Raw genomic sequence first — 25,626 nt, forward strand, 5'->3', positions numbered from 1 at the left:
GGGGAGGTATTTCCGTGTCCTTTAAAGTAACCGCCATAATTGGACAAATCGGAAGAGAATTTCTTCCTTCGTATAAACACTTCAGCCAATCGATATTTACAGCATCTCTGTACAGTACGTGCTTTGGTATCTCGTAGAGGAAGCCCTGTTGGTGCAGCGCATATAAATACGATATTAATTAGATACACAAGTGACAATTGAAATTTTAAAATATGTCGGACGACTGGGCTAAAGCCTCAGAAGCTCAAGAAGCGAATGAGTTGGCAAAAAAGGTAAGGCTGTAAATGATATTATGATGTTGAATTTGTACCTCCAAAGAACTGCTGCGTATGTCATATTTCTTGCAGCGACAGTGGAATTGACGACTTATTTTGTAGTGACAACAGCTTTGTGTAGTACAACATTATGAAAACTTTTCTCAAATTAATATATTAATCCACTGTGTGCTCTGGCATCCTTATATTTACGAGTAGAATAGTGGTATTCCACGAATGTACTGGGATCTGATATCACCAAAAATCACATGCAATTTTACAAAAGAATGTCATGATCATATGATGTCTTGGTTCATTGACCTAGAAGTGTCAAACTTATATATTATAGTAATGAATTCTGATAAAGAAAATCTTGCTGTACCGCAAACTTCTGCATTTAATTTCCCTAATTCCAAGTAAGAGCATTTTAATTACCCAAGTTAAATTAAAGTCAGGAAAAATTAATTTTCTCACATTTTTGCAAGAATTGATTGTAATTGCATAGTACATTTGACCAGCATTTGTGAGAGCAAAATAAAAGTTGTTTATGTAACATAAATGTTCAGTTTACATTTCACTTCATTTCTAGTGTAGTGAATTGTTCTTGTGCACAAAGGGAAGTGATGAGACAAATTGAAGAATGAAGGATCAGCTCATATTTTAGAATATATATTTAAAGGAGTGGTTATTGTGTAGTATTATGTGTCCTGATGTAAAATTATACTTTGGTTTAAATGCCAGAAGGTAAAAATGTGCCATAACAGTGTGAACTAGTATTTATATCATGAGAAGATCTACAGGTCATATAGGTAACTTTATTTCATGATTACATGCCATTTCTAGACAAGGAAATCGTTAATCTGCTCATAGACAAACAAAAGTGACCCACCACTAAAGAAAATGGCATTTTGTTGTCGAATTTGGTCAGTTTTAAAAATGTTCCTTTGAATAGAGGATTTTTATGACCATTCTGATTCTCTGTGAAAATTTGGTGTCCTTACAATAATTTCTATCCCTTGTACTATAATTAATTTTGAATTTCAAGTCTGACATTCCTCAATAGAAATCCGCTTTCAATTCAGGGTTCATGATTCACTGTTTCTCCAATGATATTTTCATTTGTTTTATGCAAAATATATCATCATACAGTTGGCAGCACACAGGAAGTGTGTATGGATGATCTACTCTGCTTCTAGTGTGATTGAATTGTTTATTGGACAAGGCTATCTATTGCATTCACTTGTACTAATCTCCCCCATTGTTGTTTGTTTTCTTTTGCATTGTCATTTCTTAGCCAACATAATCTACCATGAGGTTATTACAGAGAAGTAGTTTCTCCAAAAAATTTGAATCGGGGTACAGTGATACTTGAGTCCCTTTCATACCCTCCCCTGAATTTTTTAAATTATTAAACTTTGTGGTTTTGTGATTTTGAGCGGCAATAGGACAACTTACTAAAAAACTGAAAGTGCCAAATACAGTTCTGGGTTTCATGAGTACCTTGTCCATCCACCTCAGTCGTGAACTTCCCCTGAAGTTCGCTCTATCCTCCTCTGCCTCTCATACTTGTTGCCAGTGTTTCCTTCCTGTGCTCGTACTATCGCAATATTCTTTGTTCAACCAAGTTACCTAGTTCTTCCACCTCAGCTGTCTGCCTTACCTTCACATTACTCATTATTCATCCTTGTAGTCTCTACCAAACACTCACTCGCATATTGAGTCATTCCCCTTCTCCTATAAGTTCTAAGTCTTTGCTCCTATAGCATCATGTACATAATCACCCATGTAGCTTTCTCTTTGCATTCATCCCCAGATTCCCCCCCCCCCCCACACACACATTTACTCATTTTCAATACTTGGTGATCTACCTCCACCCCAACTCCATTCCATGCTACATGTGACCCAAAATACATGAAGCTCACCACTTCCTCTAGCTTTTCTCCATTTAAACTTGCTGCTAATTCACTGCCATCCTCTCCCCTGGGACATCTCTTACCAACTCCAAACTTCTGCCCATCATCCTCTCATTTAATTCCAGCACTACCCCATCCATGTCAAAATTGAATCACTATGAGTGTATCCTTTTAATTGTGGAAGTGGTGGGTCCTCTCAATGAATATCATAAAAGGTAATATAAAACTTGGTCAATATCTAGTAAAGTTAAGGTTATAAGTTGAAGAATTGGGAAAGCACCATTGAAAAAACCTTATCTTCCTTACCGGAATGAATTAAATTGAGGATCTGGTGATATTTCAAATTCAAAGTTTAGAGAATTGATTCTTATATGGCAATATATGTAACAAATAAATATGTATACTATCTTAACTGCAAAAAGATAAGGTGTGTAATCGTGTTAAATTTCAACACCTTTGCCTACCAGCCAATAACAGCTATTATGGGAAGGACAATGAGCATATTAAAGCATTTTGTATTTCAAACTGCACTTGTCTTTGGAGACTATATTGTCATAGAGGAGATGGAGGGTAGTTGTCAGCAGTAATGTAAAGTTGTGAGCAAAAGTTTTGACCCAGGTTATAGTTTTCACAATGTCAGTATCATTTTTTGGATTAGCTGTAGAAATTCCACTCTACACTCAATTGTAGAATCCCCCCCCCCAACTAGAAAATAATAAAAATTACACACACTGACCCACTGTAGGATCTCCACCCTAGCGACACTCAGTTGTAGTCTAAACCTAACCTAACCCAAAACAAGAGGGGTACCGCTAATTATTCAGAAATGTCAATATTATCTTCATTTCATAACCAGATGAAACTGGTTTCAACCAGTTTTAACTTCCTAATTACATGTAAAAAGTTCTCACAGAAAACAGGAACAATCTATTTGAAAAGTATCACAAGTCATGATCCAGTGTAGAATGCCCACCCCAGGAACACTCAGCCATACAATTTCCCCACACTTTTTTTTCTTTCTAACATATAGTTAAGTAATTTTCTTGAATAGACAGACAAAAAAAAAGTATATATCGGACTAAGATTTTGAATTTTGTATCCTGAGAAATCCTTGGTGCATCAAAACTTGCTTGTGATTGCACAATATCTATTACAGTACTTTCTTAAAGAGAGCTGACAGCAGATAGCTGCCCCTCAACTCCTCCAGTTACCTAGTAACATAGAAACATCCCCACACTTGGATGACACAGATAAAATGCCGTCTTTCATCGAAATCTTTAAGAGTACCTTATTTTTTTTATTTATTTTTTTATTTATTTATTTATTTTTTTTTTGAGAGAGAGATTGAGAGAGAGAGAGAGAGAGAGACATTAGTTGGTTGATATAATGGCCTCAAGTTGTGTACAGTGATTGTATTAGTTGATCATGTTTTTCGTTTTCTTTGTAGTACAATTTATTTAATGTTTACTGCTTCAGATTGTTATTACCATCATACAGCTCCAATATTCTTAATATTTTCTTCAAATTTCAGGTAGAGTCTGTGACCATCAAGGAGGAGCCTACAACAAATGGAGCGGCTGAGCCCTCAACCTCCACACCAACCTCAACCCCTACCTCAACTCCAACGACCACCCCTACTGCTACTACTGCAGCAGCAGACCCCACATCGGCTACAACTACAACTCCAGATGGAGTTGCGACCACAGTATCTGAGCCAGCTGCAACCCCTTCCACAGATTCTGCAACAGCACAAGCCCCTGAGGAAGCCACAGCAAATGCGACCCCTGATGCTACCACAGCACCAGCTGTGGCAGGGGCTGAAGCAAACGGAAAAGAACAACCGACGCCAGAAGAAGAAAAGGCCTTGAGTGCTGCAGATCTGTCACTTATGCGCAAGGCTGTCAGGAAGGGCATTGTTGAGTCAAAGAACAATGTGGAGGTCATGCGTAAAGACCCCAACTCGCCCTTGTATTCAGTCAAAACCTTTGAAGAGTTGAAGTTACGCAAAGAACTTCTGCAAGGCATTTATGATATGGGATTTACATTGCCCTCCAAGATCCAGGAAACTGCTCTCCCTACTTTGCTTGCTGATCCGTAAGTTTGTAGGCTTTGATTGTTACGTACCCAGTACCCCACAATATTTCTTTAGAAAAACATACACTCAGATCACAGACCATCATAAATGTACCAAAAGGCCTTCTCCCCCTTGTAAAGGAAATGGCTGTGTCAAAGCATACATGTACCATATACACCCAAGCCAAATGCATCCCAAAACCCATTCCTTGTCTCCAGTTTCTTCATTATAAAGAAATTCCATATAAGAGTTGTGACAACTGTATATAGATTTTATACAGTCAGAATTGAAGGAACTGTAGGAACACCCATAAGGATTGGACACATTATTCTTATATGATCTCCATTCATGGAAGAAAGCTTCTCACTTTTGATTCTGCTGTCATTCATTTCTGCTACTTTTCTTAAATATTTATTTTCCCATGGGTTATTACTGACATAACAGTGAGGTTTATAATTATAATAGAAAAATTTATGCACCCCCACCTCTCCAGATGTTAACCCTGGATGGTGTTGAGGCATTGGTGTTTTTATCAAGGGCTTGGATTAAGACCATATGTACTAGCATCTGTTACGCTTTTTGCTTTCAGGTGCCAGTGCTCTAGTTCTCTTAATCGTGCTTTCCAAATGCATACATATAAACATACCAAAGATCTTTTTTTTTTTTTTGGAAGAATGAGTGAAGAAAGACTAGTAAAAGAGGTATGGAAGGCAGATGTGGAGGGAGTGAACATGAGGGGACGTCCTAGGATGAGGTGGATGGATGGTGTGAAGGGGGCTTTGGGGAAGAGGGGAATGTCTGTTGAGGAAGGAAGGGAGAGGACGGAAGACAGAGGTGAGTGGAGAATGGTTGTATATGGATGATGTTGTGACTGCATGAGGAGGAATGGGCGGGGGGGTGGGGGGTGGGGTAGTATGTGTGAGTAAATTTTGACGCAGCCCGAAGGGATTTCTCCCCGTCCTCTCCTTATATGCAAAGGGGGACGGAGAGGGGGGGTCGCCGATTAAATGAAGCGGCCTTGCTGTGGATGTACTGTGTCTTGCGACACTGCTTCTGACCCAGGGCGGTGGGCGGTGGGCAGGGTGCAGGGATGACCCGTCATCCAGGAGGTGCTCAGATGAGAGGAAGGGTGGGAGGGGTGTGGAGTGTATTTAGGGATGAAATGGGTGGGAGTGTTTTTATGCCTTTCCCTTTTTGGCTACCTCCCTTGGAAGGGGGAAAAAGCCTTGGTATATGTATGTATGTAAAGATCTTTTTTCTCCGTATAAGTAGGATAGTCAAGTTATGGTGTGCATGTACCCAACACCCCTGTACCAATTCATTGCCCCCACCCATTTTAGCACCTTGTGGATAAAGGATCATCCTTTTCCTCTGCTATACTACTTTGGTTAGAGGCAGTGCAGCGAGACACAATTTTTTTTATTTCTCTTCTTTCTTCCCCTCTTTTCCTACTTCCTTTGCCATCTTTGCATCCTTCCTTTCCTTTATTACTCCCTCCCACTTATCCTTCCTTCTTTCCTTTTTTTTTTTTTTTTTTTTTTCTCTTTCCTCTCTTCCCTTGTGCCTCATGCCCTATGTCCATACCTCCTATCTCTGCTATTAACTGTTCTCTCCCTTCCCCATCTCTCCCTTTGCTCCATCTTCCTTCCCTCCTACTCTCTTTCTCCCTCGAGTATTGGATACATCAGATCACTTTCCTTTACAGTTAAAGATAAATGTAATCATAATGTAATACTAATGTAATTAGAGTTGATATGGCTATTCTTAGGCAAAGATGATTGTTCCTTATGCAGATGATGTTTCTCTAGCCCACAGAACATGATTGCACAGTCACAGTCAGGCACAGGAAAGACAGCTGCATTCTCCCTTGCCATGCTCAGCCGCATCGACCCAAACAAGCATTGCACGCAGGTTGGTACTCAAAGAACCTCTTTGACCACAAGTTTCCTGCCAGTTTAAATCACGTGAGGGTTGTCAAAGTAGAATTTTAAAGAAACATAAGCTCCATTCCAGTATTGCTCAAATAGCTTTTTCACTTATTATTTTTGCATTTGAAAAGTTTTTTTTTTTTTCCACTGAATGGTTATGTTAGATTAAGTTATGTTAGGTTAGGCCATTGAATAACATTTGTGTTGATTCTGGAATTTTACTGAAACATTGATCCAGTTGAAAGATATGTCTCAAAATTTAAAGAATTGGTGGCAGAAGGGAAAATATTGTCAGTGTTATATTGAAAATTTGAATATTGACCCTATTAATTATTGTGTAGGTTTTTCTCTCATGTGTAAAGCAATAGCTTTGTACAATTGATGTGGAGGGATTCAAATTAATGTCTTTCAAAGACAGGTAGGACTGATGAAAGAATATTTGGATGGTTTGGGCACATGGGAAGAATGCACGAGGAAAGATTAACAAAGAGTATGGAAGGCAAGAGGTGAAGAGAATGCACGAGGAAAGATTAACAAAGAGTATGGAAGGCAAGAGGTGAAGAGAATGCACGAGGAAAGATTAACAAAGAGTATGGAAGGCAGAAGTGGATGGAGTGAACTTAAGGGAGAATCATTCACAGTTGGCCTGACCACTTCATCTACATAGCGACCCTCCCTCCATTTGTATCCTCACATGAAAATAAGAGTAGATGAAGAGAAATCACTTCAAGCCACATCAATTTATAGTCCATTCACATTCTACCCCTTGACAAAAGGTGAATGCCTGTTGAGAGGGGAAGGGAGAAGGCAGGAGATTGGTGTGAGTGGAGAATATGAATGGACTATGAATTGATGTTGCTTGAAGTGATTTTTCTTCATCTACTCTTGTTTTCATGTGAGGATACGAATGGAGGGAGGGTCACTATGTAGATAAAGTGGCTGAGCCAATTGTGAATGTGCTGTTGGTGGTGGTGGATGCATACCTTAGCTGACCTCCCTTATGAAGGGGAAGAAGACTTAACCACTTCCATATGGTGCCGCCTACGTAGGCGGCATGGGGAGCAAGTAGGTACTCGCTGATGCCGAAGTCGCCATGTTGATTATATTTATTGTAGTTGTACCTACGTAATTTTCATTCTCTCTAAACTGGCTTCATCAGTTTTCTATGGTTATCAAAATACACGGGTGAAAGAGAACGGACAATTTAGCACTGACTTTATTATTTATAATGCGATTATTATGATGAGACATCGCACATCGGGCAGCTAATGCTGCCAGACGTGCGATGTGCCCCGGAGGGAAGAGGTTAAGTATATAGATAGATTAGTTGTGGCAAAAAGTATGATATGATTTAGCCATCCTCTCTATATGGGGAAGGATGTATGTGGTGTTGTTTCTTTCCGTTTCCATCTCGAAATTATTTTCTATAAATTTATTTTTCAGGCCCTGTGTTTGTCACCAACCTTTGAGTTAGCTTTGCAAACATTGGAAACTGTAAAGAATCTTGGGAAGAAATGTACTGACATCACAATCCGTTGTGCTGTCAAAGGAGAAACAAGTAAGTAGCAGGTCCAACTCTTCTATTCCTTGTTCTTTCTTCCTTCTTATAATTCCCTGATAATTGTATTTGATTGAGGATCATCAGTGGGAACCAGTGCATTTGTGTTCCTGTGAGATGGATATCAAGAGAATTGCCTCCTCGCTGTTCATCCTCAGATTCCATCAATAGGAACCAGTGATGGGTACCTGTCGGTGGTGGTCCTACCATATACCATTTACCAAAGCCTTTTTCTCCCTTACAAGGGAGGTAGCCAAAAAGAAAAAGGCATAAAAACCATTTCCACCCATTCCATCCCTAAATACACTCCACTTCCCTCCACCCTCTACCCTCCCTCTTATCTTGGCACCTCCTGGATGACGGGTCATCCCTTCATCTTGTACACTGCCCTGGGTCAGAGGCAGTGTCGCAAGATACAGCACATCCACAGCAAGGCCGCTTCATTAAATTGGTGACCCCAACTCTCCGTCCCCTCATGCAGAAAAGGAGAAGACAGGGAGAAATCCCTTCGGGCTGCGTCAATATAAAAACAAAGAGATTATCATCTTCATGTTGCCCATTTTTGAAATTCTTTAACCCTTCTCATCTCATTCTGGAAGTGCATCCCAGAGAGAGGGGATGGCATTCTGTCTGTGGCCCACGATCTCAATCAAATTCACCTGTATTTCTTCACCTCTCACAAATGATGAGTTGACAACTAGCAACTCTTCCCTTCTTACTATTTTCTGCTAGTGACACATTTTTACATTAATACAGGATGCACAACAGCCCTAAGTATCTTCTCAAGGTACATACATTTACCAAAGGGTTTTTCCAATGGGTGGGAGTGGTTTTTATGCCTTTGTTTTTTGGCTACCTCCCTTATAAAAGGGGGGAAAAAGCCTTTGGTATTTGTATGTTTGTATAAGGGAGGTAGCCAAAAATAAACAAAGGCATAGAAACCACACCCACCCATTCCATTCTTCTCAAGGTGATTGTGGGAAAATGATAGATATGCTGTCCCATGGATGATAGATTTGCAGGACCCAAAGGGATTTCCCCTTCTTTTCTCTGTTTACTTGTGAGTGGACAGAGAGGGAGGGTCACCATGTAAATGAAGCTGTGGAGGTAACCAGTTTCTGCTATTGGTTCCTGCTAAGGAGGTGATGTATTGCTTCTAAGGGTCAGGGAGCAAGTATGGCCCTTCACCTTCATTGTGAGGTCCTACATGTGAGGAATGAGGTTTATATGTTTGTCATGTTGGACCTATTTTATGGTTTTGTTCCAGTAAAATGTGACCAACGGATGCATTTTTTTATATTTGTGGTAGTTAAGGTTTGCAACTAGGAATTTTTGAGGGAATGTTCATAATCTCTTAAATTATAATTGTAGTTCTTTGGGAATTTTTGGCTGCTAACTTAGTTGTGGTGGTGAACCATTGTTATTAAATCATTTGCATAATGAAGTGTGATCAAAGGTATTTTTATTTTCCCTGTCTTTTGGCTTACCCTTTTTGTTATGGCATCCTTCCTTCTACCTCATTTTCTCATACTTCTTACTGTCTCTTCATTCTCTCCCTCCCTCTTTCCCTCTCTCCTTCTCTCTCCTTCCCTCTCTCCCTCTCTACTTCTCTCTCCTTCCTTCTGGCTTCCTTCCTTCTCTCTTTCTCATATATGTAATTTTGTGTTATTGGTTTTCAGTATGATGATACAAATACATCTTGCTCTTTCAGTATCACGGGGTAACCAGATCACAGACCACATAGTCATTGGAACCCCAGGCAAGGTAGTTGACTGGTGCAAGTTTCGCATTCTTGACCTAAGACAGTGCAAAGTCTTCGTTTTGGATGAGGCAGATGTCATGATTGCCACGCAGGGACATCAGGTAAATATTCAAAAGAAAGGGTTTTGTTGTGTATATGTATATGCTACAGTCAAGGGAGGAATACCCAATTATTAGTACTTAAAGTATTTAAAGTATTTAAAATTATTAGTATTTAAAGAGGGGAAGCTAGAGACATGTATACACTTTATCAATATGACATCCTTTCATAAATTGTCATTACGTTGAACCTTCTGTAGTATGATATTCTTTACAAATATGACTTGTATACGTGTTGATATAGTGTGTCCTCCTGGATCTAATATTTTCATAAAAAGCTGAACATGCTTGGAGCAGTTACTGACACAGGGTAACTTACATGCGTAACAAATAGCCTCTTCCCACTCATAAGAGGAGTGGGCAAGTCAAAGCATATGTCCAGCCTCACACTCCTACTACACCCAATCCCCACCACACTTCTTGGGTCAGAGGTAATGCTGCGAGACACAAACACTACAGCCTAGCAGCCAGAACTGGTTACCCCCCCCCCCCCCCACTTCATAGTATGTTGACATTCCCCCTCCCACCTCCTTGTCGTCCATTAACAATTAATCAGTTTTACACCTGATCTTGCTTGCAGAAGATCCACTTAAAATTTTTACCAAACAGAGAAGGACCTTTGGGCTATGTCTGTATGTCTGTTTCTGCCTATTTCTCTCAGAAAGGAAGCAGTGAAGGTTAACTAATGTCTTAATACATTTCCTCTAACCTAAGCAGTGTGGGAGGGTACAAGAATTACATTTTATCCGCAAAGAGCTAAGGTGAAAGGGACAGCAGGGAAGCTACCCATCTTGAAAGACCATTCACACCATCACCTCCATCAGGAAATGCAGCCCTGAGACCTCACACTTGGTCTATAGACAGGAACTATGATCTCCCCCTGTCAACTTCAATTGTATTTCTTATACATTTCAAACCCCTTTAAGCCAGTGACATAGAAACATTTATACACTAATTCAACACTGGTTCAAAGTCTTCCTAAAGAGGTCTGTAGGAGGGTTAGGTTAGTTGTCTGCTTATACATCTATATATCATTAAAACACTAGTTTGAGCAAGGGTGTAGTGGAAGAACACTGGCCTACTTTTCCAGGGATAAATCGTTTAAAGTGTGTTTATTGATTTAAATTTTCTTCACCCATCCAGGACCAATCTGTCCGAATCCACAAACAGCTACCCAAGACTTGCCAGATGATGTTGTTCTCTGCTACGTACGAAGATGATGTCATGAACTTTGCAGAAGCCATCATTCCTAATCCAGTCATCATTCGATTGCGGAGAGAAGAAGAAACCCTGGACAACATCAGACAGGTAAATGATAATACATACATATACCAAAGGCTTCATGGGGGGTTAGCCAAAAAGAAAAAGGCATAGAAACCACTCCCATCCATTCCATTTCCTATATATTCTACTCCCTTCCACCCTCCTCCCTCCCTCTTATCTTGGCACCTTCTGGATGACTGGTCATCCCTGCTTCCTGTCCACTGCCCTGGGTCAGAAGCAGTGTTGCAAGACACAGCACATCCACAGCAAGGCCGCTTCTTAAATTCAGTGACCCTCCTCTCCATCCCCTCATGCAGAAAAGGAGAAGACTGGGAGAAATCCCTTCGGGCTGCATCAACTTTTTTTCTCATACATACTTCCTCACCCCCCCATCTCCCACCCACTTCCCCTCATGTCTTGCTACATAGCTTCTGACCCAGGGCAGTGGGTGAGATGTAGGGATGACCCATCATCCAGGAGGAGCCAAGAAAAGAGGGAAGGAGGGGTGGTGAATAGGAGTGGAGTGTGTGGGGATGAAATGGGTGGGAGTAGATTTATGCCATTGACTTTGGCTACCCCTCTTGTAAGGGGGGAAATGCTGTTGGTATATGTACATGCTTGGTTATGTAGTTTTTATTAAGGGTTGCCAAGCTATGTGTGAAGATGATGTCACGAGAAAGAGAGAGAGACAGCCAAATTAAAAGTGATTACCATCAATACATACAAGTTCTCTGGTTATGTTGGTTCTATTTACATGTTTTCAGTTCAGTACATTCCAATTTTTATGACAGTCTATTCCAAATATGCAAGTACTCACATTCAGCTTTCAAGCAGCCTGCCCTGCTACCTCTCATGACATTTTATTACAAGTTACCTTTAATATCATGTCAAAATTCAATGTAGTATTGTAACTATAAATCTTAAAAGTAGAATTTTGTTTGGCAGAGGCATTAGCAAATGCCAGTGAGAGCCTGTCCCAACTGATTCTTTTTGCTGTGACTTGGGAATTTTTACAGCAGCAACTGGCAGTTGTCCTTGGGCTTCTCATAGAACTGTTTAGGAAGAAAATATACTGGTATCTGCATTGTATTAGTGTGGAACCTTATTGTCATTGGTACAAAGTAGCTTACAGTAGTAGGAGGTAGTTGATGTTTATCAACTATTCTTTTGTGAAAAGGTGGTGGCAGTATAGTCCGAGTGCTTTTATATTACCATGGCTTACAACAGGAAAAATTTAACTTCTGCATCCACTTTAGTAGGTCCCTGTATCATTAGAATGCACTGAGGCACGGTCATAATTAAATGTAGCATTTTTACTCTAGTCTATGGCACTTGGCAGTAGAAGCAAAATGCTTCATTCCTTCTCCCAAGTAATCAGATGCCCTCAGACACCCCTGGTTTTAGGGAGAGTCTATGTGGTCACTTTTGAGTTGTGGGAGTAGTAGTGGTTACACAGTTTGAGCCACAGGCAGGCTCCATCCCAAAGACATTATCATTTTGATTTGAGTAGGAGTTAGGAATTGAGACTTGCGAGTCTTACCAAGTTTCTGTGGGGAAGTTTGTCATCTCTGCCCCAGGAATTGTGCAGTAGTTGTAATAAACTTGTACAGTCATGTAGGTGGAGTTGTGTTGATTTTATTTATTTGTATATTTACATCCAGAAGGAGCTAAGATGCAGGGTGGTGGGTAGGAGTGGGTGCATGCCTTTCAATAAGCTACCTACCTTATGAGGGGGAAGCCCTCAGTATATAAGTAAATAGCTTTACATATTTTGAAGCCTATGGTATACAGGTGGTATATAATTCTCTCTGTCTCTCTCAGTCTCTCTCCCTCCCTCCCTCCCTCTCTCCATTGGAGAATAAGGGATCTTCATCCTTAGAGAGGATATGCTAAGAACTCCCATATGGTTGGGGAAATAGATAAGCAGAGGAGAGTGTGGATGGGGTTTGTGGTGGTGGGATATGGTGTTTATGGGATACCTTGATCAGTGCATTTGTGGAGGCTCCTTTGGCCATGCTATAGGACCACTGCTTTTAGTCATACTACATTAGTCGCTGAGTGATCCAGAGGCTGACGTGGTGGCTGTGGCCAGATTTTGTAGAGCTGTGGGTCTTCAGCAAGTGAGATCCAAGGCAACAAATTGATCACTTGACTGAAAAGAGAAAATCTTCAAATAAATAACTTGATTCCTACAACTTTCAGATGTTTGTCGAGTGCCGCAACCAAGAAGAAAAGTACATGGCCATTTCCAACATCTACTCTATTCCCATTGGACAGTCCATGTTCTTCTGTCGCACGAAAGCCACTGCTAACTGGCTGGCCCAGCGCATGCAGAAGGATGGTCACCATGTTGCCCTATTAACCGGTCAGTAGTCAGATATGGTGGTGTATGTTTCATCAGGGTAATGGGGAAAACATTTTGTTGAATGGGGTGGTTTTACAAAGGATTTCAAAGGCGGAGCATGTTGACCTGAGACCTTGTGGTCCATAACTAGGATGCAAAATATATATAATAATGTAAATAATAAATAAGATAAATAAATGCATAGGTATAGTTAAGTAACAAACAAGGAGGTAGGTGTTCTTCTTTTTGTATCACCTACATCAACTGCTGCTTTATTTATCTGCATTTTATTTATCAGGTGACCTGGCAGCAGCTGATCGCCTCAGCATCTTGAATCGATACCGGGAAGGCAAAGAACGAGTTCTCATCTGCACAAATGTGTTAGCTCGTGGTATTGATGTGGAGCAGGTAAGAAGAAAAAATTAGGGCTGCTTTATTTTTGAAGATTAAACAAAACCAGGCTCATCAAATTTAATCTATTTGCATGCATGATTGTGTATAATGCAGTCTTCCATTATGTGTTGTATGGTATGGGGTGAAGTGTTACATCCTGGGCAGCTGTTCACAAACAACACAACATACACTATAAAGGATTTGTGGGGAAACCCAGTTTTGGCTGTGGCATTCCTTGGGGAGACGGGACTGCTCGGACAGACAGTCTAGGGAATGACAACAACAACAACTTTGATCTATTTGGACAGTTTATTCTGCATACGTAACAAAAGACCTTTTCCTCTCTGATAAGGGTGTGACCAAGTCACTACACATATATACATACACACACAAAAGTCCTTAATAGGGAAGACTTATTAATTGAGATATGAGAAATACAAGACATGGAAAGAAACTCAAAAAGGACAGTTATAGAAGGGACCTGAAAAAGAACAATTTCCCCCACAGAGTGGTGGATGTATGGAACAAATTGGACAAAATGATAGTGTGTGCAAAAACCATACATGAATTTAAGAACAATTTAGATACTGCGAGATACAAAGACAGGACACCATGAGCATAGCTCCCTTTAAGAACAATTTAGATACTGTGAGATACAAAGACAGGACACCACGAGCACTCCCTTTCCCGTAAGATACAACTAGGTAAATACACAAACCAAGAACTTCTCCCTCGTAAAGGAGATAACCACGTCAAAGACATGCACCCACTCCCACCCATTCCACTCCTACCTGGCACCCTTACCCTCTTAGCTCCTCATGGATGTAGGGTCATCCCTGTCCCCTGACCCCAGTCCAGGTCGAAAGCAATGCAGCAAGACACAGCACACCCTCAGTAAGGCTGCTTCACTTACACCATGACACCCCCTTACCCATCCACTCATACAGATAATAGAAAAATTGGAGAGAAATTCCTTCTGGCTTCAACAAAACATTCATACACAACCATCCTCCACTTGCCCCTGTCGCCTTTTCCCTTCCTTTCGTGCTCTCATTCTTCCTGTGGATGTATATTGACTGCATGTTTTGTGCAGTTAATTGCATAGTAACATGCAGTCAGTGCCTGAAGGACTGGTTTGGGGCACCGCTACAGACTAGATCCACACATCATTTTATCTAAGTTAGAGAAAAATCTATTCTCCAGAAGGAATGATGCTACTACATACATACATATACCAAAGGCTTTTTCCCCCATACAAGGGAGGTAGCCAAAAAACAGTCATAAAAAAACACTCCCACCCTTTCATCCCCTACATACTCTACTCCCCTCTACCCTCTTCCCTCCCTCTTATCTTGGCACCTACTGGATAACAGGTCATCCCTGCATCTTGTCCACTGCTCTGGGTCAGAAGCAGTGTCGCAAGACACAGCACATCCACAGCAAGACCATTTCTTTAATCGGCAACCCCCCCCCCTCTTGTACTACAATTTTTATCTATGTTAGAGAAAAATCTACCTTTGTACCACAACTGTCCCTCCGTTACTATGTTCCCTCTTAAATCAGCCAAGTGCTTCATCTTTGGGTATCCTTTTTCTTTTTGCCTGACCCCTGTGGTGATATGATGATGATGATATGGTTTAATGTCACACACTCCCCCCTATCGGGAGGCTAGGATGGTGCCCCTCGCAGAGGGCTTTGTAGCGTGGAATTTAATGAACCATGCCCTTGGTTTAACTTTGTCGGTGTCAGGATTCGAACCATCCTCACCTCGACCTTCGCCGCAAGTAACAACGCACTAACCCGCTCAGCCAGCGAGCTTCCATTGCCCCCTGTGGTAGAAGGAGGAAAGGATTTTGCCACTATGTTTCCCATGGGTGGAATAAGTGGGAATGGATACATTCCTTTTGACTTGGCTACCTCCCTAAGGGGGGGAAAAAACCTTGTAGAAGCTCACTCACTGAGCGGGTTATGACATCGTTACCTGGCAAAGGTCAAGGCAGTTCGAATCTTGCCACCGGCAAAGTTGAACCAAGGGCATGGTTCATTAAATTCCACACTACAAAGTCCTGTGTGAGGGGCACCATCCTAGCCTTCTGATGGGGGGAGTTTGTGACGTTAAACCATATGACATATAGATAGATACGTGTATTTTGGCAGGTAAGACTACACTTTAATAATCATTAAAAAAAGGGGGGGGTGGTTCATCCTATATGCCAAATACAAAAAATGTGACCGTAAAATTCTAGTCAGAATACCACCCTATAACCTACTACCACTACATATGACATTTACCTTATTTTATGCCTGACTGATAACACATAATTAAAACAATTTACAGGTAATACTGTACTTTGTAATTGGTAATACTTTCAAGGCATTTGAATAATTAATTTCACACCAGAAAGCCTCCCAGTAATGGGGCACCATGCTAGCCATTAGGTAGGGGGAGTTTCATGATGTTAAACTAAATCATCAATTGAACTGTATCATTTGGTTTGTTGCACAGTGGTATGGTGCTCATCTGCCTAAACTTCACCACTGGTGGTTTGGGAATTCAGTGAAAACCATGAAAGTCAGACTGAAATTTAGGGATCATCTTATCAGAAAATCTCCTTATCTGCTGAAATATACAATATATATGTATAATTCTCCCAGACCCTCTTATGCCTTTACTTTTTCGTTTAGGAATGTTCCCCTGTGGGGCTACAAGGAGAAGGATGCCTAGTCCCAATCCCCGTCCCTTTCTTCTCGCCTCTTACGATCCAAGTGAAAATACTTGGTGGCAAGTATTCTTTTCCCCCACCACAGGGAATTCCCCCACCACAGAAAATGAATACTCAGAGAAATGGTACAGGACAGCAGCAAGGGGTTGGGGGACAGCATAACGGAGGGACTGTCATAGTATAAAAGTGGACAAGGTGCAGGGATGACCCGTCATCCAGGAGGTGCTGAGATAAGAGGGAGGGTGGAGGGGTGTGGAGTGTATTCAGGGATGGAATGGGTGGGAATGATTTTATGCCTTTTCCTTTTTGGCTACCTCCCTTGTAAGGGGGAAAAAGCCTTGGTATATGTATGTATGTATAATTCTCTGTCAAACTCCTACCCTACCTCTTGTCCACTCTCCTTTTGGCCTTCCTTTTCTAATAATGGTACGTACATATAGCAAGGGCTTTTTTCCCCTGACAAGGGAAATAGCCAAAGGGATAAATCCACTCCCACTCATTTCCTCCCCACATACACCACTCCCATTTACCACCCTCCCTCTTTTCTTGGCTCCTCCTGGATGACAAGGGAAATAGCCAAAGGGATAAATCCACTCCCACTCATTTCTTCCCCACATACACCACTCCCATTTACCACCCTCCCTCTTTTCTTGGCTCCTCCTGGATGACAGGTCATCCCTACATCTCACCCACTGCCCTGGGTCAGAAGCAATGCAGCAAGACACAGCACATCCAAAGCAAGGCCGCTTCATTTAATCACCCCCCAGCGTGCACACATCCATCCCCTCATGCAGAAAAAGAGAAGATGGGGAGAAATCCCTTTGGGCTGTGTCTAAATATCATTCACACATACCCATCACCCACTCCTTTTCATGCAACACGATGAAAATAATACTTGTAACTGTAAGTTACATACATATACCAAAGGCTTTTTCCCCCTACACGGGGGGTAGCCTAAAAGAAAAAGGCATAGAAGATCGTAAGTTACACTGATTGGAAACCTGTAGTCCCCACATTGGGTGGCAAGCCCTAAAGCCCTCCCATAGTCTCAGTGAAGAATTTTTATTATTGTTGTCTGTGTTGCATTAGTGAAAGACAGTTTCTGTATCACTGGTTATCAGCACTTTACGTAAAATTGTAGAGGAAATACAGTAAAAAATCTTAGGCTCTGTCTGGAAACCAAGTCTCCACTTGGAGCTGCACCTCCAGATATAAGTAAGAGTTGATGGATTTTGAAGTGGGCAGCAGGGAGATGTCTCTCTGATGGCCATCATGCAGGACCACAGCATCAGCAATTGAAACATGAAATTGAGAGATGGTACTCACCCAGGTGACCAAGGTCTCCTGGGGATAGGTGCCACCTGGGTAGTGCCAGTGGCCAGGGTTGTTTGCCACTGTTTGGCCACCAACTCTTCGGGTTGGGGGGTGGTCCCACAATGAAGATGCTACGGCACCATGTAACATACACTATAAAGGATTTGTGGGAAAACCACGTTTCAGCCGTGGCATTCCTTGGTAATACTGCTCAGACAGACAGTCTAGGGAACAACAACATGAACTTGATAAATTCGTAGATGGGTGCATGACTTTTAACATATGATGAACCACATATTTTTAAATAGTCAAGGTCTAACCTCTTTGTTTCAGGTCACTTTAGTTGTGAATTATGACCTTCCCTCACTACATGGACGAGCTGATTGTGAGACATACCTTCACCGAATTGGCCGAACAGGACGCTTTGGCAAAACTGGGAATGCAATCAACATTGTCGATGGGCCTGAAAGTGTGCGTCTCATGAAAGACATTGAGAGGCATTTTAGTAAGTTGAGTTGGATGTTTGAATATACATAATTACACACATGGTAATCTTTTCCTACCTGAAGTGCCATTATCTGAACTATGTCAACATCTAAACAAAAATTTTCCACATGTATTCATGCCCCTCAGGTCTTTACCTTGTGTCCCAATTAATTCAGACATAGGAGGCTTTAATGTACTTGCTGGTCGGGTTCTTTGCGTGGTTATTGTTATTATTCATTATGACATGATTTATGTGTATTTCGGGTCATCCGTGCAAGATGCAGAGATGACCTGTCATCCTGGAGGAGCAAAGAAAGAGAGGGAGGGGTGGTGAATGGGAGTGGAGTGGGTGGGGATAAAATGGTTGGGAGTGGAATTATGCCTTCTGACCTTGGCTACCCCCCTTATAAGGGGGAAAAGGCCCTTGGTGTATGTTTGTATATATTTTGTATTGCTTGTTCCTTCAGAATTTGGAATTCAGCCCTGGAGTAGCAGAGTGGAGGATGGGGGGTAAGGGGATAGTTTTACCTCTTGTATCATGGTTCCACTTACATACAAGGGAAAAGGGGACAAGTGTGAGTGTAGTAGTTTCAGAGGGATCAGTTTGTTGAGTGTAGTTGGGTAGGTTTATGGGAGGGTTTTGAGAGGATTAGGAGAGGAACAGAGGGAGTAATTGGTGAGGAACAGAGTGGGTTTGGGACAGGTAGGGGTTCCGTGGATCAGATTTTTGTGGTAAGGCAGATACGTGAGAAAGCTTTCAGAAAAGGTAACAATGTTGTTGTTGGGTTTTTTTTGGGGGGGGAGCTTTATGGATTTGGAAAAGGCTTATGACAGGGTAGACAGGAAGGCACTGTGGGAGGTGTTGCAGATATATGGGACAGGAGGAAAGCTGTTAAGAGCAGTCAAGAGTTTTTATGAGAGTAGTAGAGCATGTGTTAGAATTAGAAATGGAGAGAGTGGTTTGAGGTAAAGGTGGGTCTTCTCTGTGTTATGTTGCCTTGATTGTTCGGTTTATACATGGATGGGGTGGTATGAGATGTAAACACAAGGGTAATGGGCCAGGGATTGGAGATGGTTAAAGAAACTGGAGAAAAATGGGAGATAAGCCAGTTGTTGTTTGCTGACAACAATGTGCTTGTAGCAGGATCAGAGGAGGGGATAAGGAAGTTAGTGACAGTTTGGGAAGGTGTGTGAAAGAAGGAAGCTGAAGATAAATGGGTAAAAGTAAGGTGATGGGATGTACAAGGGGAGAGGATGGCAGCAAATTGGAAGTGAGTAGTAAGGGAGAGACTGGAGGAAGTGGATGTTGCAGGAAAGGGAGGAATGGAGTTGGAGGTAGAATGTAGATTGAGAGAAGCAAGTAAGCCTTGGGGGATTAAAAAGTGCAATGAGAAACAGACACGTGAATGGGTGCTAAGAGAAGATTGTATGAAGGAGTGATTGTGCCAACAGCTCTGTATGGGGCAGAAACATGAAACGGAAGAAAGGAAGTGTGTGAGACGAAATACCTGAGATGTATGGCAGGGGTTTCTAGATAGAGTGATAAATGGAGGAGAGCGGGGATGGAAAGGGAGTTGAGAGATAGGGTTGATGAAAGAGTATTGGGATGGTTTGGACACCTGGAAAGAATGAGTGAAGAAAGATTAATAAAAGAGGTGTGAAAGGCAGAGGTAGAAGGAATGAACATGAGGGTCTGACCAAGGATGAGATGGATGGATGGGGTCATGAGGTTAGGATGATGCCCCTTACAGAGAACTTGTAGCATGGAATTTAATGAACTGTGCCCTTGGTTCAACTCAATGGTGGCAATATATACATACACACCTACTATGAGAGGGGGAGTTCTTTATGTTAAATGTAATCAAATTATAGATGTGTCCTAGCCTCCAGGTAGGGGAAGTTCATGACATTAATTCAAATCATCATAATCATCATTGCAATTTACATTGTGACTCGTGCATGGTAATGGGAGGTGGGGACAATAAGTTGGGTTTTGGATGGATGTGAGATGTATCTTGGGTGGATGGATGATTTGACTTCATAGGAAAGGGCCCATGATAATATGGAGTGCAGAAGTGTATGTTTGTGGCTTCACAGGACTGAGTAATTTACACACTTCCTTTCTTTACAGATATCAAGATAGAGAAGCTGGACTACACCAACTTTGATGAAATTGATAAGCTAGCAGATGATTAAGATTTATACTGCAACACTGAAGTGAGGAAAAGAGACGAAGGTGCATATGCTCTATACTGTACTCATTTCATGCCGTATATACACAAAACGGACACATGACAAGTGAAAAAGTACTACATGCCTATCGTCATGATGCATGTCTCGCTCCTCCTTCATCACTTCTTCCAGTCATTATCATAGGAAAGACATGATATTAATATGTTATGAAGATAATATAAATTTGTTTACTTCTCAGATATGAAGCTTGACGTATAATTTTTTTTAATAAAATTAGAAATATTATTGTGCAGGACTTTGAAAGAAGAAAAAAAACCTTAGGGTAATTGGCAATATATTGCTAACCTTATAAAATTACTATTATCCTTGTCGGAAGTTTTAAACCAAGTGTTAAGGGCTCTTCATTCTTAGAAATGAAAGACAAGAATTTTGTTCAGCAGATTTTTAACTGCAAACAAGAGGATTATCATCCTGGAATTGGCAAACAGTGATACATGAATGAATTGTAAGGTGAGGTTTCATCAAACCTTGCACACAAAAAATGTGACAGGCTTCGTGATTTTCCATAGGATTTTCTGGAAAAATAATGATCGTAAACAGTCACACTTGGCAGAATAAGTCAAGACCACTAGCTTTGCCTCAGCACCAAAGAGAATAACTATAACTTTTATAGGCGAGCGTATTAGCCTTTTTTTTTTTCCTCTCTTATTATATGGAAAGACCAAGATTCTTTCTGTGCCGTTTCCTATAAAGTATCTTAATGTTAGGTGTACCAAGATGTTTTCGATATGTTCGTAATTGGGAACCAATAAGTAATAAACTTAGGTAACATCCACTGATTATGGAATCAATAGTATTAAAGGATGACTGTGGTAACTTTTCTGTATACATACAAGTCTTCAAGGTATGACATTTCACCTTAACTTGTACTGTTTTATGGAATCATCAAGTCACAAGTCATATATACACAGATATCATAAATAAGGAATCCCTCCATCAATGTTGAGCACCTCATAGAGGCTGCATGTAAATCACTACCTCTGTGAAGCAATTATATACTACTATTAGGTTAATGGATTGTATGGCGTGCAAAAGATCAGTCATTATATATTTAGTATGGACTTTGCATGGTCAAACTGAAGGAAGTATGTGTGTTCATAAGAAAAGAACATTTTTAAACGTATGTACTGATTGAAGTTTGAAATGGTTATAATAAACAGTTTATTTTGAATAATGCTTGGGAGTAAAGTAATTAAATAATGGAAGTAGAAGTCCACAAAGATTTAAGAAACCGAATTTTTTGCATGTACAAAGAATAATCAAGATGTTTCTTTATGTCACAGCAACACTGAAGAATACGTGAATTGGAAAGATTATAGTGGCTCCAGGTGGAACTGTGCTTGGGTTGTGAAGGCAGAAAACAGATGCAGGTGCGGATTTGAGGTGTTTGCATAGATGCATGAAAGAAGTGACTTCTTTTCAATGAACCTAATGCTCCTAGGACTCTATGATCAAGTTATATGCACCTATAATTAAAAAACACTGATAAAAGACTTGATGGTAGTGATATTTTGGTGAATGCTCCTAGGACCTTTACTGATGAAGTATATGCACCTATAATCTCTAAAAAAGACTAATTCAAGACTTAATGATAGTGATATTGGTGAACTTCATATGTGCATCATTGAATTTTTGAAGAAGGATGAAATACTCCACAATGTTTCATATGTAAGGAAAGTGCTCAAGTGCCCTTGAAATAGCCCTTTTAATAAGATGGAAATATATGGTTAGCAGAACAACTTTAATGAAAAAAAAAATGCCATGTATTTTTATTTTTTTTTATTTATTTATTTTTTTATTGTCACTTCTCCCCAAGAAAAGACTTCAGACCAATAGCGTTCAAGTGTTATGTACCATGTACTTATGTTTTAAAAATTGCCTTGAATTTGATCAATCATCCAACCAACCCTGTCCCTCCCCCTTTTTTTTTTCCATTTTTTATTTTTATCTATTTTTTTTCTGTTTAACAGGTTATTGTAGGAATTAGTGAAATAGAAATAAATGTTGACGCTGAAGTGAGATATTGTGTAATGTACGTACAATATAAATAGTAAGATGTTGAGTAAGTAAATTGCCATGTACAATAAAGAAACAAACTGTGATAAACTTACTGTCAAAGCGACATATTTGTTTACAGAAAAGCATTAGGTGCAGAAAAGTTCTAAAAAATGTTAGATGAATAAACAAATGGACATTTTGTGGGAGCTATATTAGGAAACACAAACGAAAACCCTCCAGAACATGAGAAATCATGAAGTTTTGTAGGTTCTTGTGTTTAAAGATTTTTTTTATATTTCTTTTTGAGTTTTTTCCTTTATATTTTCTATATTACAAAAAGTTGCTAAGGTGGGATATAGACATTAAGGACAATGATGCTTGGGTATTGTAGTCAGGAAAGCTGTATTAATAGTAGAATTCAGAAGATTGTCACAAGTGACAGTGCATATTCATAGTAATTTATTCCAATTCATCTTAAAAAAATTGTAAATTCCTCCTACCTTATTATGCCATTCTGGTATGTATTTGCCTTGTAATATCATTGTAAAATATACAATATTTTAGTGTACCATGCTCTTGTTATGTAGGTTTGCAGTCATTTTTATATTTTATATTTTGTAAATCGGTGGCAACAAAATGTTCCCAAATATTCCCCTACCATTGTTCTCTGGCTTTCTTTTTAAGGAGGTGTAGGGTGGCACAGCCATAATATTTGCCTTATGATAATTACAAACGAGAAGTACGGATAGGACGTTGGAATCATGATTGAGGGTTTGTTAACAATAATACGTACTTAGGAGAAAACTTTAATCAAAGTTATTACGGTTAATATAGGTACAGTGTGAAGATGCATATTAATGCAAGATATACTCTGACAACATGCATGCCCAAAGATGGATGCATACACAAGTTATTAATATATGAAAATGTGGATGTTATGAAACCATACACTTGGCAAAGAATATATATTATCTTGAGAGGTATACTGGTCATCATGCAAAATAAACAGTGTTATACCAGGAACATTTGTGCAAATATTCTAGAAGACTGCCTGATGTATGCTTTAATGCCATTTTAATATAGCAATGCTATCTCAGAAGCTTCAATAAGCAATAGTGATTTCCAGGCAGAAGTATGGATTCTGATGTAACCATTTTTAAAGCAAATCAAAGTTGGGGCATTTTCATTGTGATTGTACAGTGATTAGTGTATATTGAAAAATTCATTATAATTGCTTGAATGCCAAAAGGCAATTATAACTTAAAGATTTTCTTTGTCTGATATGGAAAATTATATTGGAGAAAAAATGAACTGCCAAAATTTCATTGGTGTATTAATGCAGCTAATTAAGAATGGGGATGTGAAAGATGTAATTCTTGCTGTAGTATCATTCTTACCTGTCTTTAACGGATTTGACAAATAAATACTATGAAGTACTCCTATTTTATTTCTTACTGCATTGACTGCAGTGGGGTGGGGTTGGGGGGGGGGGGATGACCCATCATCCATGATGTGCTGTGATGGAAGGAACAAATGAGTTTTCGCGTGTATGAAGTGGGCATGAGTACCTGAAAAGCTATACAATATAACTCTCCCCACCCAAGCAAAATGAGGTACAGTATTCCTCATTTCTGGCATCTCTTCCCCAACACTTGTATGCCACACCAGAACCAGTGACAGGAATCAGCATATTGTTTTCCTACAAGATGGACGGGAGAGCTGCCCATTTTCAAAACCAAACAGCCCCTTCACCTCCGTAAGTAGGAGCAGCCCTGAGAAGCTGATGCTCTTGGGTCCATACTGGGCCCAACATCTATTAATTTCAACTACATTCCTTACCCCCATCTGGGGTATTGGCTGTATGTTATTCTGAGGTAAAAATCTGCTCAGTAGCATGCAGCTTTATACTTTTGGGTCTATATGGGTGCCCCTATGGACTAGTGCTTCACATCATTTTGTATGTGATAGAGGAAATATCTTCATAGAGAAATGATGCTACTTTATTGTACTACAACTCTGTTATGCGGTCTCCCCCCCCCTCACTTGTAATACTGTCCAGTATCACTTCTCTGAGTACAGTACTACCTCTCATTAACGGATGTTAATTAGCTGTGCTATCGGTGTTTTTGGTGCTGTTGTTTAGTGCTGTGCAATCACTATGCCACCCAAAAACCACTCCAAATCAACGGATTATTCACATGAACGGACACCGTTAACCCCCTTTTAGTCTGTTAATGAGAGGTAGTACTGTACAGACGCTCCTCTACTTACGTTCATTCTTGAGTTTAGCACGCTCTCCGTAGTACAAGATGTTCAAACGATACGCATGATGCTGCGTCCATTGTTTACATGGCACAAACGACAGACTGAATGTGCCTTGCCTCCTCCTCCTCCCCCTCCTCCACCATCTCACTTTATGTTGCTTGAATTTAATTTATTTGAAATTAATATTATTATTTTACAATGTCATGTTTATAATAAATGATTTAGGGATGTTTTATAAGATATAGTAATAGAATTTATGGATGTATAGTACAGTGTGAACGGTCTTACATTACTGGAACGTAGAGTAACAACTTACGTTCATTTTCACGTTACGTTCAGCCGTTCGGAACATAACTAAAACGTAAGTTGAGGAGCGTCTGTATACATTTCCATTTTCACCAAACCCTGTGGTAAGGGAGATAGAATACTGCCACGAGTGTTCCCATTAGGGTTTTAAATGGTGACTAAAACTTGATAGGGATTAGGATTAGGCATCCTACTCTGTAGCCCTAAAAGGAAATCCTTAAAAGAAGTCAAGGCTTAAGAGGGTCTGGGAAGAGTTTTCCAACCAGAACTCTAAAGTTTGGGTCTTTTAATGTGTGTGGGTATGGTACAGATAAGAGCAAAAAGGAAAAGATAGGCAGTATGTTTGTGAGAAGAAAGATGTATCGGCACAGAGTGAAAGTTGAAAGGGAGGGGTAAGTTTGAGTTTGGAGTGAGGAGAGAACAAGGGAGTGAAGAAGTGGCTATACTAGTAAGTGAGGAGTGTGGTGGAGTGGAAGGAGGTCTCTTCAAGGTTAACCCCTTCAATAAGAGTCAAATTCTCACAGGCTGCCTGATGTATGATGATGCACTACAGTACTTGCATTATGAAATATAAAGTTACACCTACTTTACTCATTTTCCTTCACTCTGAATATTAATACATATACCAATGGTTTCCCCCCTTACAATAGAGGTAGCTAAAAAATGTAAATCCACTCCCACCCTTTCCATCATA

The 25,626-nt window shown here is 40.3% G+C and overlaps 1 protein-coding gene across 3 annotated transcripts; it reads left to right on the forward strand.

Annotated features, from left to right (window-relative positions):
- Positions 1 to 29: 29 nt before the first annotated feature.
- Dbp80 (putative ATP-dependent RNA helicase Dbp80) lies at positions 30 to 23,797 on the forward strand. Of its 3 annotated transcripts, none has more exons than XR_012965975.1 (11): positions 30 to 272; positions 3,699 to 4,261; positions 6,050 to 6,152; positions 7,613 to 7,727; positions 9,439 to 9,590; positions 10,731 to 10,895; positions 13,053 to 13,215; positions 13,493 to 13,602; positions 16,273 to 16,369; positions 17,958 to 18,129; positions 20,242 to 23,797. XR_012965975.1 is itself a non-coding variant. In XM_076178564.1 (11 exons), the coding sequence occupies exons 1-10, from the start codon at positions 213 to 215 to the stop codon at positions 20,304 to 20,306; spliced, it is 1,668 nt and encodes a 555-aa protein (XP_076034679.1). In that variant the 5' UTR covers positions 30 to 212; the 3' UTR covers positions 20,307 to 20,346; positions 21,647 to 23,797. The 3 variants fall into 3 exon arrangements, 2 of the variants coding, with proteins under 2 accessions (XP_076034679.1, XP_076034670.1); XM_076178564.1 differs by lacking the exon at positions 16,273 to 16,369 and having other exon boundaries at positions 20,242 to 20,346; positions 21,647 to 23,797; XM_076178555.1 differs by lacking the exon at positions 16,273 to 16,369.
- Positions 23,798 to 25,626: the final 1,829 nt, after the last annotated feature.

Source organism: Oratosquilla oratoria, chromosome 3 (assembly GCF_046742065.1).
Source record: "Oratosquilla oratoria isolate Oo_2021 chromosome 3, ASM4674206v1, whole genome shotgun sequence".
Taxonomy (NCBI): domain Eukaryota; kingdom Metazoa; phylum Arthropoda; class Malacostraca; order Stomatopoda; family Squillidae; genus Oratosquilla; species Oratosquilla oratoria.